General features: G+C 53.9%; 3 protein-coding genes across 3 annotated transcripts; 1 reads left to right on the top strand and 2 right to left on the bottom strand.

Annotated features, from left to right (window-relative positions):
* Nucleotides 1-1,984: 1,984 nt before the first annotated feature.
* PHYSODRAFT_528929 (hypothetical protein) lies at nt 1,985-5,648 on the bottom strand (the record flags this gene model as incomplete). Its single annotated transcript, XM_009538643.1, has 3 exons — nt 1,985-2,449; nt 2,517-3,992; nt 4,020-5,648. 3 exons carry the CDS (start codon nt 5,646-5,648, stop codon nt 1,985-1,987), a joined length of 3,570 nt encoding a protein of 1,189 aa, XP_009536938.1.
* A 974-nt stretch (nt 5,649-6,622) lies between these two features.
* On the top strand, nt 6,623-14,125 carry PHYSODRAFT_528296 (hypothetical protein; the record flags this gene model as incomplete). Its single annotated transcript, XM_009538642.1, has 2 exons — nt 6,623-10,788; nt 10,903-14,125. 2 exons carry the CDS (start codon nt 6,623-6,625, stop codon nt 14,123-14,125), a joined length of 7,389 nt encoding a protein of 2,462 aa, XP_009536937.1.
* Nucleotides 14,126-14,269: 144 nt separating this feature from the next.
* On the bottom strand, nt 14,270-15,364 carry PHYSODRAFT_529177 (hypothetical protein; the record flags this gene model as incomplete). Its single annotated transcript, XM_009538641.1, has 2 exons — nt 14,270-15,017; nt 15,132-15,364. 2 exons carry the CDS (start codon nt 15,362-15,364, stop codon nt 14,270-14,272), a joined length of 981 nt encoding a protein of 326 aa, XP_009536936.1.
* Nucleotides 15,365-15,932: the final 568 nt, after the last annotated feature.

The raw sequence follows: 15,932 nt of genomic DNA, 5'->3' as shown, positions 1-15,932 counted from the left end.
CAGTTCTCATTTAAACCCAAAACCATTATTTGGATCGTTTATTTAGATTGATCTATACTCGGAGGCCCAAGTATAATTAAATCTAGTTTAAACTAAGCTACGCTTCCTCGTACACGTGCGCACACGTGTAAGCAAAAGTAGTGAGCCAAAGTAGGTCGGTCCATTACACATACAGTTCATGGCCCTAGATGTCCAGGTAAAATTGAAAACTCACCTACACGTACCGACCATTTTCGAAGACGTCATACACCATAGCGGAGTTGACCTTGTAGGTAGCGTGGATGAGGAGTCGATTCGAAAAATATGACCGAATTTAACAGCAAATGCGGTTGGAATGACCACGCCTTATTAGCTAATATATGTATCGTAATCGGACTTGAAAACCAGGGTATAAACCTAGCTACATAGCGAAATTGGTTAGTAAATAGGATTGTGTAATCCAGTTTAGATAAGCTGGCAAGACTCCACTCAGTCTAATGAAGAGAGGACGGCTAAGAGCTACCGAGAGTCCGGAACTGACCGGAAGTTGGGGCCATCCAAGTCAATGAGGATGCTATCGACTTGGCTATATAGTGCACTTTCTATGCCCTACAAATTTCACGCTGGAGGGATGGAAGTTGCATCGAAACCTACAGAGTTATATTTATTTAGCTCGAATAGCTCGGAATGTCGACTTGATCGATGACATTCCACCGTATGCTGGGAGGACAGCTTTAGCTGGCTGAACAGCCTAGTTAATTTTATATCTTTGGCGCCGGACCCCCCCCCTCCCCCCCAGCTTTCATCGGCAAATGTTGCCCGAGTCCATAGTCAACAGATTATGACTACTATAATACCACGAAGGTTGTGCAAACACTACTGAGCAGTTCTTGGTTCTATGATTTTCCCCGAGAAATCATAATTAAGATAGCGACAGCCAACTGTGCATTTTCTCCTTGTAAGGCAACATTTACCCAAATTCAATGAAATAACAACTATCGTATTGCTCTCTTTTTGTGCGTCTGTTTCGCCTAAATTGGCTTTGGCCTCGTCTTAACCCCCGCCTCCCTCCTTCACTCAAAGTTGACTGAATCACGTGAATTTTCTCGTGTAAACTATTTTTGTGTGTCGTTTCTTCATGCCCTGGAATGCATGGCTTCGCCCCCTGCGGAGCGCACCTTTCAAGTTCCACGTCTTTTGCGCGACAACTTCGCCAATTTTTGTAATGGAACGCTACGTACGCCACACTCATGTATTTATTGATATGCGTGCAATATAAATTTACACCGTCCTCCCATTCCAAAGCATCGCCTCTAGTTTACAAGCAAACCGGTTGCGAATCAGATTAAGCACACGGACCTGGCCATTAGTTTGAAATAGGGATAGGGAATCTAATTAGGAGATTGGTCGAAATAAATAAGTCTCTGGAGTCTAAATTAGCCAAATTCTCGACTGATATACTGTCCGATTTAGATCCTCGGGGTGCTGATCACAAAACGGCATATCACCACAGTAGTAAAATCAATAGATAGTTTTAGTTGATGAAATATCTTTTCTTTGGAATAAGCAAAATCTCCATTACGGAATGGAATATCAATATACTGAAGTAGGTAATTTATACGGTCAAAACTCGCATTGTTCCCGTAACTTAGGGAGTAAAGGTTAAGTTTTCTAATAATACCAATCTGTTTTAAGGTTTACCAACCGATTTGCTTTTTTTCAATCAGCGACCAATCACACATTGAGTTTTTGTATGAAAACTTACTGTTAACGATTTTCCGGGCCGGAGAAGTACCGCAATTTTTTTCTAAGTATTCGTTGCTTATTTTCTTAATACTTTTACCTTCGCTTGTAAAAAGAGTTAGGCCGACACAAAAACGATCATCTGGACGGCATGCTCGAACGCCAGCGTAACGATCGTATCTCCCGCCATAAGAGCTGCAACGATAAACTGCGTCTAAAGCCACAACCACCAATACCACGTTAGTACACAACACTCACCACGCTAGTTCCAGCACAGACTCGTTACCTCCTGGTTCGGCATCGCCACCAACTCCAGCATCGCGTTGATAGGCGTGAACACCTCTGCGATGATCACTGCAAGCACAGCGTAGTTGAAGAGAGCGCTGCGATAGAGCAACTTGTTTTCCCAGAACCCCTCCATAAATGGCTGCCCCCGGTAGTTGGCCACAAACGTGTTCACTTGCATGACCGACGACATGAGGAACATGATGCTGTTGACCACATTCGGAGTAAAGTTTCCATCCGGATGCATTGCTGGATCTCCAGGCTGAATGAAAGGCTGGGCGACGTGGAGAGCAGCCGCCAAAAACGCTAGATGAATCACGAATTGCCCAAAGATCGACACCATCACGGACAGGCAGAACACTCCAGACGGTGGACGTTGGTGCGAGAGCTTCCGGGCCGGCTTCGCTCGCGACAGGAACAAAAAGAACATCGCGATAGACAACTGCGCAACATATCGACATAAATTAGAACGTCTGTCCAGTATGCACAAACCGAGAAAACGCACTTACCCCCGAAATCGTGAGCTGCTGATCCCCGTTCTTCACACCGTGGATGAAAAGAGAGCTCAGGTAGTATGCCGTGATAAGGCAATTGATGCCAAGAATCTTGTACATCTGGATGGTGGTCACTAGTGTGCATCGTCCCTGGCGAACCAGTTTCTTGATCACTCGGATACTCGAGCTCTTCGACGTGAACGGCGATGCGATGGAAGCATCCCCCAAACGTACAATCTGGGAATCGTCACTTCCGTACAAGGACTGCTGCAACTCTTGTACGGAGTGGTCCCGACGTCCAGGTTGTCGGCGGTGGCGAAGGCCACTTTGATCAGTAGCATTACCAGCACCCCTAGCACCCACATGGGGAGGGTGGTCAGTGCTGGACGAATTCACAATCGAAATACCGATGTGGGCTTGCTTCAAGGCGCCCACATCGTTGGTACCATCTCCACACATTGCTGTTGTCTTGCCACACCGATTCATTGCCATGATGAGATGCTCCTTTTGCTGGGGTGACGTGCGAGCGAACACGGTGGCACAAAGACACATCTTTTCAAGAACAGCGAGGAAACCTTCCAGCACAGCCGCATTATCTGCACATTCGTTCTCCTGCTGCTTGAAGAGCATTGCCATGGCGTCGCCAGTCACACACATATCATACTGGACTTGCATCTTCTCGACCTCGTCCACGTTAAAAGGAATAGTCTCCACTTCGATGTCAGGCGACCCGTCGTCAATGGATTTCCACTCCACCGTTTCTGTTTCCGCATTAGGCGTCAAAACCAGGGGTAGCTTGGAATATCCTGCGTTGATGCCGACTTGTCGGGCTACATCACATGCCGTGAGAGGGTTATCTCCAGTGACCATGGTAACTTTGTGCTTGGCGATCATGAGCTCCCGGATCGTTCGCTTTGTGTCGTCCTTCAGCGGACAGTCCATGATAAGAAAACCTGCGAACGTAAGATCACTCTCCAATTCGTGACGGGGTTTCCGGCGCAGCTCATCAGGGGAATTCTCCACAGACAGCACGCGGAAGCCCAGTGCCAAGACACGACATCCTTTAGATGCATAGTGGCGGTGCACACGGCGATAGTACGTAGGCTTCTTGCTCAAGAGTGATTCCAGCACTTCAGGGGCACCCTTTGTCAGCACTCTCTGCTCATCTTGCTCATCGTTATCAGCTTTCCGCACACAAACCACAGTAGTCATGCGCTTGAGCTCGGAAGAGAAAGTAAAGCTGTGCAAAATGTCAACCGCTTGAATCTCGCCCCGACGGTCTGAGAAGAAGGAAGGTTGAACACTTGGAAGCCCCTCTTGCCCGTCTTCGCTGCTTGTCAAGCACCACTGAATGCTCCGGACAGCAGTCATCTCAAGCGGATCTCCAGCGACATGGCCGTTAAGTAGCACCAATGACTGGCAACCCGCCAGAACTAACTCCGTGTCAAGAGGGAGCTGTTCAGGAGCAATAATGTCCAGTTCACCGCGGTGCTTGCCCCTATACTTGTCAGGCTCGACATGCGCTTCCAAGCCAGCTACTCCATGCAGCTTGAGCTCATCACTGGTTAATGTGCCGGTCTTGTCAAAGCAGCAAATGTCTATGCGTCCGGCAAAAGGGATCCGAAAAGGCTCGGTGCAGTAGATGTTGCTCTTCGTCAACGCAATCAGGGAGTTCGTCACTGCTAACGACAGTTCCATCGGGAGCTCGGGTGGCACAACCGAAGTGATGATCATAATACAGTGAAGGAACAGCTTGAACTGGTTGCGTGTCGGGTCGTTGATGCCCTGCGCGAGCACAAATGCCGCTGCGGCTACAGCAAAGTTGAGCAGGAGGACGATAAACCACATCGCCTCCGTGTTATTTGCCGTCACGCGCTGCGACGAGTACAAAATAGTTCGCATCAGACTTCCCTGGGTGGTACCAAAGCCCGTTCGGAGCACGAATCCGACGCAACCTCCATCAGGGGGTGCAGATACACGGAGAGAATCCTTCGACGATGGTGTTGTGTGCTGAAGAACCTTAGTGCCTCCGAACAAGACGTGCCGCTTGTGCTTCATACTAGATCCGTCATCAACCTCGAGATTCTTCAGCTTTTCCGCGTCGTTCACAATGGAGGCGCCAACCGCCTCCTTCCGCAACGGAACAGACTCGCCGGAGAGCATGGACTCGTTCACCACGCAGTTTCCTCGAAGCAGCAGCAAGTCGCACGGCACCACCGTGTCGCGCTCATTGTGTCCGACAGAGCAGACATCCCCCGGAACCAGCTCGTCACTGGACACCTGGACCCAGCGACCCAGTCGGAAAACCAGACAAGGCTGCGGAGGGCGCCGCATGTGCAGCAGCGTGTCCATGTTCTGCTGCCGCTGCTTCACCACCGTGCACTCGAAGATCACGAGCATGAGCAGCGTCAGCAGCGAGTAGTACATGTACTCGTCCAGACACCAGAGCAGCATGCAGAAGAACTGGAACACAAAGAACGGAGCCACGAGCTGCTCCTTCAGCAGCTCCGCGAACTTGGGCATGGGCAGCTCGAAGTCGTTCCTGCCCCACTTGCCCCTAGCTCGCAGCAGCTCGTCGTTGGACGCGATGCCCTGCGTCTGCAGATAGGACTGCAGCGTGCCCGTGGACGGGAAGTCGAGGCGGCGGAACTGCGAGTCCCCCTTGTTGATGGTCTTCACGTCCTCGTACAGGCAGAACTTGAGGTTCTGGTACGAGAACCAGAGCGTCGGCACCTGCGTGCCCTTGATCTTGGGCTTAAGCTGCTTGTCCTTGCCCTTGTCCTGGGGCTGGCCGAGCTCCAGCTGACAGTCGCAGAGCTGCTTGGGCAGCATCGCGAGCGCCGGCTCCACCTTGGCCAGCATCTTGACGCGCGCGTGCGGCGCCACGACCGTCAGCCGCGCGCAGCTCATCCAGCAGCGCACCTCCACGCTCCACTCGGCGCCCAGCAGCGCCAGCGCGTGGCAGAAGACGCTCAGCGCCCCGAAGACCCACGCGACCACGTCGTCCTCCGGCCGCGACGCGTACAGGTGCGCGGCCGTGGCGTAGAGGAAGAGGAAGGGCAGCAGGTCCAGCCGCATAGGCCACGGCAGCGGCGTGTACAGCGCCACGGACGCCACGTCCGCGTCGGTCACGCCCACGCGCACCATCACTCTGCTCGCTCGCGATCTAAAACTGAACGAGTCGCCGGCAGCGGTGCGGACTCGCACTAAGTACGAAAACGGCAACTTGCACGAGATGAAAATGGCTACAGTTTGTGCAACTGCAGATGAAGTTGACCTGGGCGTCAAAGATGCCCACACTGAATGTAGAGGAGGAATTTTGTGGATGAAGGAAGGAACCGTCAGATCATCGTAGTCTTAAATGTTTGTGTTTCGTCAGCTCGCACAAGTGCAAGGTCCGACCAGATAAAACGATCATCACTCGATCCCAATGCAGCGGACTGCTGCTAAATAGCTGACGCTATTGATGGTGGCGTGGGTGATGTTTTCTTCAGTAAAACAGATTGTCCTCATACAAGTCAGACATACGCTTGTTTATAAAAGCATCAGCAGAGAACAAACACCTTGACCAGTGCTACCCGAACAATGAATTATACACACATACTCTATTGATACACGTAGCTGCACTCCGATTGCCCACGCGCAGGGCAAGCGGAACGTAGATATCCAACGAACAGTATGCAGATATTGCAGCGAAGCCTCAGCTGGTACCCGAAAAAGTTGCAATCGACATGAATTGGTCCGTTTGGTGCAAGATCGTCACTGGCTTTCGCAATCGATAGAGCCACAGATAAAGAGAAAAGTGGCTTGACGTTGAGGCACCTGCAGCCAGCAGTTGATGCGCGCGCGGAGAGGGCCAATGCCGGAATGACCTCGTCCAGGAGCAGACAACGGTTGGCTTGGGTGGGTCTCAGCCGACTTCTTACGCTTCGTAAAAACGACTTGTTACGTAAAATCTTAGTCTTACCTAGCTCTTACTTGCACCAATCCGGTGAAAGATCGCTATTCTCGCGCTGCGATTGGCCATTTATGAGAAATCAGATGGCCGACTTAGATCACGCACATACATTCCCCCTTCAAGCGCCGCCCCAAGCTCCCGAGCTTGAGCCTCTCTGCGCGCCATGGCGCTGCCCCGCAGCGACGACAGCGACGCGGAGCTGCAGCAGCTCACGCAGAAGCTGGACCCGCTGGTGTTCGGCCGCGACCTGGCGACGCTGGACGCGCGCTTCGTGCCGCGCGGGCCCGAGACCACGGGCTTCGAGGTGGAGCCGCGCGCCAGCTCCTTCTACGGCGCGCTGCCGGCGGCCGACGCGGAGGACGAGGATGACGACGACGACGACTTCGAGAGCCTCGAGGTGCCCGCGAACCGCTACGCGGGCGTCATCTACGCCGCGCGCTTCTTCGTGACGCGCGTGGGCTTCCTGCGCTCGGCCAAGCGGCTCATGGTGCTCAGCAGCAACCACCTGACCATCGTGGACCCGTACTCGGACGAGGTGAAGGAGCGCTACGCCTTCGACAACATCAAGGAGATCACCATCGCCTCGGACAGCGGCGGCCACAACGCCGACCGCGCCTTCACCATCTTCATCGGCAAGAACCTCAAGGAGACGTACACGTGCCGCTGCAGGCAGCAGCTGCTGTCCGCCTACTACCAGCTCCGAGAGCGCGCCTCGTCCTTCCGCAAGGACGAGATCGACGCCGCCACGGCCGACGCGCTCAGCGCAGTGGGGGCCAGCGTCGGCACGAGTGACAACAGCTGGGCCACGGGCTCTGGAGGCCCTGGAGGACCCGGAGGCAGCAACTCCAACTTGCTGGGCAGCGGCATGTACTTTGACAGTTTGTTTCAGCTCTGTGGCAAGACCTTCACGATGACGAAGCTCAGCACCACGCGCAGCATCGCGATTCACCCGGTCAAGGTGGACGTGCTGCTGGCGGTGCGTGCTGCGAGCTTGGATCGACTGGACCCGAAGACGCGCACGACGCTGTCTTCTATTCTGCTGATTGATATCGTCAAGATCCAGCGCGTGAACACCAACTCGAATGAGCTGGTGCTGTATTTCGAGAACAACCGCGTACATCGCTACTGGTGCGACAGTCGCGAACCATTTATCCAGGCGATCGCGAACAATTTGCGCTCGTGGCTCAGTGTGTCGCTTTTCGTGGAGGAAGTGTCGGATTCGTGCGAGTTTGACGCCCTCACGTCGACGCGGGACATCCCGCCACCTGTCACTTTTGAGATTCCCGTGCTGAAGATCAGCAAGAACAACAAGTTGCAGCTACGTTTGCTGGGCTTGACGGCGTTGGCAATCATTGAGCGGGACCCTGTGACGCGGAAGACGATGGCGAGCCATTCTCTTAACGATATATTCAACGTGGTGATTTATCCTTCGATATCGTCGTCGCAGGATGACCCCGATAGCGAGGTTTCGGAGGGATTGAGCGGCAAGTTTGCGTTGGAATTGAAGCACGGTCTCACTCGTCGGTATATCTGCCTGAGCTCCACGGTGAGTAGGCGTGATAAAGATGTGAGTCTTGGGTTGCAGCGGGCTTCGTCGCAGCATGAGAATGAACTTCGTCAGATCATCGGCGACATTGCTGGAGATATCAACGTTCCCGAGTGGCTGAAGGTTGCCGGCGCTACGACGCTGCTCAGTCCGAAGGAAGCTCGAAGTTTGTTCCTGAGCAACATGATTGAAATGTGCCGCATGAACAAGCTGCACGTGCCTTGGTCAACTGAGGAGACGAAGATTGCATGCAAGGAAGGAACGTGGGGCACTGAGGTCCATCCCGAATGGGAGGATATCTTGCTGCGCAAGTTGGTCAATCTCAACTTCATCCCGAACCTTGTGACGAATGAGAGTATGTCGCTCATCTATCACCAGCTGGTGCAGTTCAACCGCAACATCCCTCTGGGAGGCCTTCGTCAGCGCGATCGACGTGCATTCGCAAGCCTGATGAAGCTTCTTGAGAACTTTAAAGACTATTCTGTGGCGCAGCTCAACAGTCCCTCCAACACCGATGCCCCGATTCCGACGACAGAGTTCCAGGTGGAGCTCCTGTTGGCCATCCAGCGCTTGCTTTGCACTCGTGGTGTCTTCGAGGAAATTCCGAGCTCGCAGTACAAGAACAGTATCGAGGTGATCATGGAGTTGCTTCATTCACCGATGGAGGAGGTGAGTTTTGCTGCGGCATGCGTGATCAAGTACATGGTTGTCAACTACTCCGATACACGCAGCTTGAAATCGGAGACAGCCAACCGTCGCGCGATTTTCACGAAGTATCACAGCAGGATATACGTGTCTCGTGCGTTTGATCTGTCAAGAACCAACCGGGTGGGTCGTATGCCATTGCATTCCACTTCGCTGTTGAAGACAGGATCGGGCCATGGGACTATTTCGGTGGCGTCGATGTCTAACACTGAGCGTAGTATGGCTAACGCGCTGGCGTATTCTCAGTTGGGATTGGATTATCTCGTCCTTGCCATGGTTCTACAAACACTGGAAGTTTGCTTGTCTAGTGGAAAGAAGGCGACGCCGGAGAGGGTGGCGAGGGATTTACTTCGTGCCATGCGAGTGGACGATTTCTCACGCCACCACGCGTTGTTCTTGTTCAACCGCTCGTTGAGCTTCTCGATTACGAAGTGCTCCTCCATTCTGGTAAAGGTGCATATTCTGGAGCAGCCTACGGAGCTGGTCGAGCTGATCCAAGATTTTGCTAGGAAGCACGGGGCGCTAGTGTGGCAACTTTACTTGGCACTGTACACCCAAGACAAGGGACAGCGTAGAATCTCGTCCCAGCTGGTTGCCTTGCTCACGCACGAAAACCCGCGTTCGTCTTACGTGATCCGGAACATTTTCCCGCACGCGTTGCTGGATGACCAAAAGGCGAGCCAACTGGAATATGACGAGTTTGGGCGACATCTTCCTACTGCAAACCCTGAGCTTTATGCAAAAGGGAATGGGGCTGCCCACAAGAACGGCAGTCGACGCGATATCACGAATGCAACTGAAAGTGGACGAAGCAAGCTGAGCTACGGCATAAACACTCGGGCTCGCTTGGCTCGAAACGTGAAGCACGCCGTGCTCTTGCCCGAGTTTTTCGACCGATTGGGTAAAACGTACGCGACCAAGGATCTCGTGTGGGGTCCCAATGCGGTCGAAGAGCTTATCCGCAAGTTGCAGGCGGAAATGAGCGAGCTTGACTTGTACCGGCTGAAGTATCTGGGGTATCTCTACACGGACCCGCTGGCGACTGATCACACCGAGTCCGAATGGGAGGCGCATCAAGCTAGCCGACTTCGCCAAGATTCTCAGCACGCGAACTTTGCACCGTTCCTTTTTGAGTTCCTACAGAACGGTTCTGAAAGTCGATTGGCGATCGAGATGATGAAGGGAACGATCTCCTCGTCCAATAGGTTTGCGCGGTACATGCCGCTTTCGTTCTTGCTGAACCCCGACACGTCCGATGATGTCGAGAGTGACGGTGGACTTGACGATGACAACTACGACAGCGATGAAAACTATACTGATGACAACGGGTTCATATCTCGATCGAACAGTCTCATTCGCCCTAGTGATACCCCGGAGCCGAAGCAGGATGACCAAGACGGAACCCACGAGGAGTTCCGCAATGCACCACTCATCAAGAAGAAAAAGAAGAGCGCGAAAAATATGCCGCGGTGGTTTGTGGCCTGGAACTGCAACGAATTCCGCATTGACTACGAGTGCTTGGAGAAGGAGGTGAAGGTTGGTCCGTATTACCTCGCGAACATTTTGGATGACCGTGGCGTGTTGGTGGAAGACATTGAGGGCGCGGAAAAGTTCATGACGTTGCTGTACTACCGCCTGCTTGCTGAAGATCGTAACATTTCGGTGAAGAAACTTCCCAGCGAACGATACCTTTCATCGGATTCACTTGGTGACGTCGATCAGTCTGACATTCGCTTGCTGGTGCTGAAGGTCATGATTCAGCTATATGAGCGCCACTTCAACGAGTTGGGCTCGCTCATGTTCCTGAACCACTTCCTCCGTGTTAGTATGATGAAAGACAGAAATGGAGACGATCGACGATGGCCTCTCGTTGTTCGCGGCAATATCATGCTGTTCCTTGATCGAGTGCTGTCAAGCGCCATAAACGTCTCGCGTTTCCTGCGTGAAGGTGATAACGTGACGATGGTGTTGGACCTGTTGCGTGAAGTGAAGCCGCTGGTCGTTCTTCAGGGGCCCAATGACTCTGAGAAGGAGTATATTGTAGAGCCTGCAGCCGACGTTCAGGCTGAACTGGATGCGTCCGAAGATGAGAACGATGACGTTGAAGAAGAGGACGATGATGAGTACGGAGATGATAGAGGTGAGTATGAGGATGACGATGACTACGATGACGACAGAGATATGGCGAGGAGAACGATCGATGCACTGGAGGAGTCAGGTGCCGAAAGCTCTATTATTTCGAGTCACTCTGTCTCACCCACATACGCACATCGCGATGACGACAGTGTGCACGAAGAGGAACCCAGCCGTGTGACCGTTGTGGCTGAACACTGCGGTGCCATGAGCGGGTCAATGATCATGCAGACGTGCTTGAGTGTGCTCAGTCGCCTTATCGATTGCCACACCGCGGAGGAAGAAGGACACATGTACCAGGATGTTCGCTTTCCGAAGTACGGGCGGCTTACCCATTTTGAAGGCTCCGGTGTTAGCCCAATCAGCTCGATCAAGCATCGATTGTGTGAAGACCAAACGTTGCGGTTCTTGGTGGGGCTTTTGGATTGCCCGAATCGCATCGTTTTCAAGAAGTGTCTCGGTTTGATTCGGCTTCTTGTCCGTCACAATGAATCGATCATCCCGAATCTCCACGCGTCCGGCATCTTTTACTACTTGCTGCGGTTTGCTCAGGATGTGGACGAGATGTCGATTGCAGCGCGCCTTATCTCTCATATCCACTTGCGGCAATCAGGCCTCGACGTGCCGCATCTCATCGACGATAAGCAAAAGGGAGAGAACAAGAAGGGCGTTTTCTCTCCGGATCCGCTGACGCGGATCTGTTTGAGGAGTTGGCTGGTGCGATTGCTGCCGGTGTCGATGGTTGCTCAGCTCTTGCGTCATGGACCACGGCGGTTTGCGACGGCGCTGTTTTCAGATGCGAACAACCCTGAAGTGGTTTGGAATGCTAATATGCGCAGTCAGATGGTGACGTACATCGAGAAGTTTATGGAGCTGCATACTGACGAAAACGGCATGTTCTACATTTCGGAGAAGGAAGGCTCGGAACACAAGGCTTGCATTGCGCTGATCCAGTATCCGAAGGAAGTTCACGCACTTCAGTGCTACCAGTACTACCTGCACAATCTCCTTGACGAGAAGAACTTCCCTGGATGGCCTATCAACGATGAAGCTGCGTTCTTACGGGCGTTGCTTGATTCCATTCGGCGCTGGGTGCACCCAGGATTGTTGCTGACCGCTCGTGGGGCGTCGGCGAGCAAGGACCAGTCCACGAAGCTTCTTTCAGTGTTCGATGCTGTTGAGCTGCTTGACGCCACTGCTCTCCTTCTGCGGCGTTTCCCCGATTCGCCAAGTATTACGAACTTGCAGAACTTTTCGTACTTCCTGGAGGCTCTGGAGCGATGCATTACGGAATTGAAGGACAACCGCGTTGGACCGACGCGAACGTTCTTTGATGTCTCCAATGCCATTGCAACCAAGACAACCTTTGTGAAGGCTTTTGGAAGTGCGATTCGTGTCATAAATCTGGCTGTGGGAATCTCTGACGAAAACGCTCACGAGTGTAGCTCGGGACTGGGACTTCGCGTGCTGTGCAACTCACTTCAGTTGCTCTTCCACAACCAGGAAGCGCTGAGCACTGTTGACGGATGCACACCGAATGTGATGACTCATTGGGTGCTAGAAGCGCTCGTGAACGTTTTGAACCAGCCCAACGGACGCGTGTCGGCTGCTGCGCAGTCGATCGATTTACTGCCGTGCCTGACACGCTTCTTGTCGCAAGAAGGCGACCGCCTGGCCACGGATTTGTCCCTCCAAATTGTGTACGAAATGGCGGGCAGCTCGGGTGAAATGGCAGAAGTTTTGCTGCTACAGCTTGCTGAGCACGGAATCCTTTGGTATTTGACGCTTCTGCTGTTTCACTACAAGCCAAACAATGACGATGGTGACAGCAATATACAGCGAATTAGCATCGGGGCAGCGAAGGCGCTGGGGCGAATCTTGGAAGCCAATGCGAGAGAAGAGACAATTGCTGTGTTTGTCAAGAGAATGCAGACGACAATCGAGCAGATCTTCACTCGTCCACTTGTAGATATCTTGCGACGAGCAGGCCCGATCAAAATGCTGGACGTGCTGGCAACCGAAGTTCGCGAGCCGCATGTTATGTGGACGGAGCGCATGCGGAAGGAGTTGATCAGTCTCGCGCAGCGTGCGATTCAGTTCCACACCACACTGGATCAAAGCGATGAGGAGGTGCACAAGGTATTCGAACTTCCGCCCTACTTCATGTACACGGCACAGAAGGAGGAGCTGTGTGTGGCTGGCATCTACGTCAATTTCTTCAACGAAAACCCGAAGAACGGCATCCTCGCCCAAATTGCTGGAACCGTGAACGGCGGCGGCAATCGTGATATGTTTAAGCCGAAGCCCACGACGAAGAAGGAGATCCAAGCTGCAGCTGCAGCGGCAGCGGAGCTGGAGAACCGCACTGTGAGTGGACATGTGATGCACGGTCTTTTGGCTGCGCTGTCGTACGACATCTCGGGCGTGCGCGCGCAACCTCAGGCATTGGAAAGCGTGCTACTTCAGCGTTTGCTCCCCGTGGCTACTGCTATCAGGCATTTGCTGCAGTACACGCCCGACATGGACGTGCAAGTTGTGCAGGCCGATGGGCTCCTGACCCTGCTGTTCGTATTAGACCACGAGACGCAGCCACAAGGATTCTCGTTTGCCAACGCGCCGCTGCTTCAGCTTCGATGCATGGAATGTGTGCACATGCTGTCGTTCAGTGGAAAGTGTGTCGATCCACTCGCCACCGTGGTCCCTCCGTTCATCAAGAGCGCGTTCCAGGTTGTATACAAGAACCTGGCCCGCACTGAGGCTTCGACCGAGGGCCAGTTGGCTCGCGTGACGCTGCAGTTGCTCGGCAACCTGTGCCTCATCCCCGCCTGCATCGACAACCTCGTGAAGGGAATGGACCCCGCCAGCTTGTCCAACCTGCTCCCGCACGTGTGGCTCGGAGACTCGACGGAGATGCAGCTTCTGCTGTGCTTGCACATGATCCCGCTCAAGCGACACACTCAGGCCGCAACGGAGTTCGCGAAGGCCGCCGTGAGCTCGCAGCTTGCCGCAGCGCTGCTCAATCTGCTGTCCACCCTCGTTCCAAGGTCCAAGATGGGCGAGAGCACCACGACCAAGCAGTACGCCGCTCGGTTCCTGTCGGTGCTGTCGTCCAACCCAGGCAGCGGTGGAGCCATCTCGAGCCTGCTCATCGCGTCCCGGGTATGGGAGACCCACGGCGACACAACCCAGGCCACGTCGGAAGACCTCCGCCGGCTGCTTGTGCCCCCGCACGCGCCCGCGTTGCTTAAGGCGCCCCACGCCAACCCCAACAAGGTCGGCTAAGCCAGCCATGTTTGAATAGAGTGCCGCGAGATAAACAGCTCTTTGTAGCAAGATGATGAATCGACTCAAACCTAATAAACCCAACTATTTTGCTGTCAAAACTGACGACTACGCCATCACTTCGTTATCATCAGAGCGTCTACTCTACTTCTTGTCCTCCGGCCCCAACTCGGCGTCGAACAGCTCCAGGATCTCGTTCTGAATCTCCACGGCCTTGTCCTCGTTTCCGCTCGAGCGGTAGGCCTCCGCGAGGTTGTGACGCGCCATGATGGTCTCGTTGTGCTCCGAGCCGAGCACCTGCTTCCGCACACGCAGCACCTCTTCGTACAGCTTGATAGCCTCATCGTACTCGCGCGCCTCCTTCTTGGCATACGCCAGGTTGTTCTTCGCCAGCGCCGTGAGCGAGCTCGAGGGTCCGACCTTCTTCTCCAGCAGCTCGACAGCTTCGGTCAGCGCCGCGAACGCCTTCTCTGGCTGCTTGTTCTGCCAGTGGATGACGCCCATGTTGCTCATGCTGAGCGCGATGTCGGGGTGTCCCGGCTCGAGGATGTTTCGGCGGATCTTGAGCGACTCCTCGAAGCAGTCGAGCGCGCGGTGCAGCGCACTCACGCGCTCCATGCCGGCGTTGGAGATGGCCAGCGCGCGGTAGACCAGCCCCAGGTTGTAGAGCGTCGTGGCGAAGGAAGCGTGCTGCTCGCCCACGCTGGCCTTGTAGACCTGCAGCGCGAACTCGTACGACTCGACGGCCTCCTCCATCTGGCCCAGGTTCTTGTACATGAGGGCGATGTTGGTCACCGTGCTGGCGTACACGGGGTGGTTCTCTCCGAAGTGGGACTTGACCAGGTCTCGGCACTGCAGTCCGGCGTCCAGCGCGGCCTGGTAGTCTCCGGAGCTGCGGGAAAAAGTCGGAAAAGTGCATAACTCGCGTTAGAGACGTCGGTTGAAGGTGGTTCAACGCTGCATCGACAGCTCTTGATCCAAATAGTTAGTATGCAATGGCACGCACTTGTACGCGTCGCGGATCTCGCGCTGCATGGCGGCGATGTCCTGCTCCACATGCACGTAGCTGGTCTGCGGCTTGTTGTGCAGCACCTGGACGGTGCGCTTGGGCGGTTCGCTCGAGCTGGAGGAGCTCCAGCGAGACGCAATTCCGTTGGTGGCTGCGCGCAGAGCGGGAGACGTCGGCGCGCGGCGACGGAGCGCCGCGGAGGCCGCCAGCAGGACGCGCCGCTGCATCATTTGGTCGATTTGGTGGTGCGGTCTTTCGTGGCCGCAGACGCAAAATGTGTGCAGCACATAATCGTACTTAGACGGAAAATCCACTTCAACATGCTGCTGGACAACGTTCATGCGCGAATGCGATATCGAATGCATGTCCTCATCTCGGCACGCGTCTTTAGCTGCATGTAGTTTGCATGCATGTTTCTATGAATGAATGAAGGAAAAGGATACCAGGAAAGCTTGCTCGAGGCGGGCGGCACGACAGTAACGACACCGCCTAGAAACGTTGATGAAGTACAGTGACTTCATCAACCGCGCAGATGCGTTAAGCTTAGTCTGGAAGAGAAACAGGCATACCGTCGCGGCAACGGCGTCGCCTGAAATTGTGAATCGTGCTCAAGACCCCGTGTAGATCTGCGTAGTTGCTCATCCAGATAATCCGCATCTAAAAGTTACCGGTGAATCTTGGTATCATAGGTTGGCGGCAAAGTTTGTTTGGGCGAGACAAGTTTCATTCAGTCCAAACGAAGGAGCCACTCACTCATCATTACGCGACAGAATTCACCTTCGCGGACAGGCTGAAGAC

Source organism: Phytophthora sojae, assembly GCF_000149755.1.
Source record: "Phytophthora sojae unplaced genomic scaffold PHYSOscaffold_12, whole genome shotgun sequence".
In the NCBI taxonomy this organism is placed as follows: domain Eukaryota; phylum Oomycota; class Peronosporomycetes; order Peronosporales; family Peronosporaceae; genus Phytophthora; species Phytophthora sojae.
Note: the sequence above shows the minus strand (reverse complement) of the source record. Positions and strands in the feature narration are given on the sequence as shown.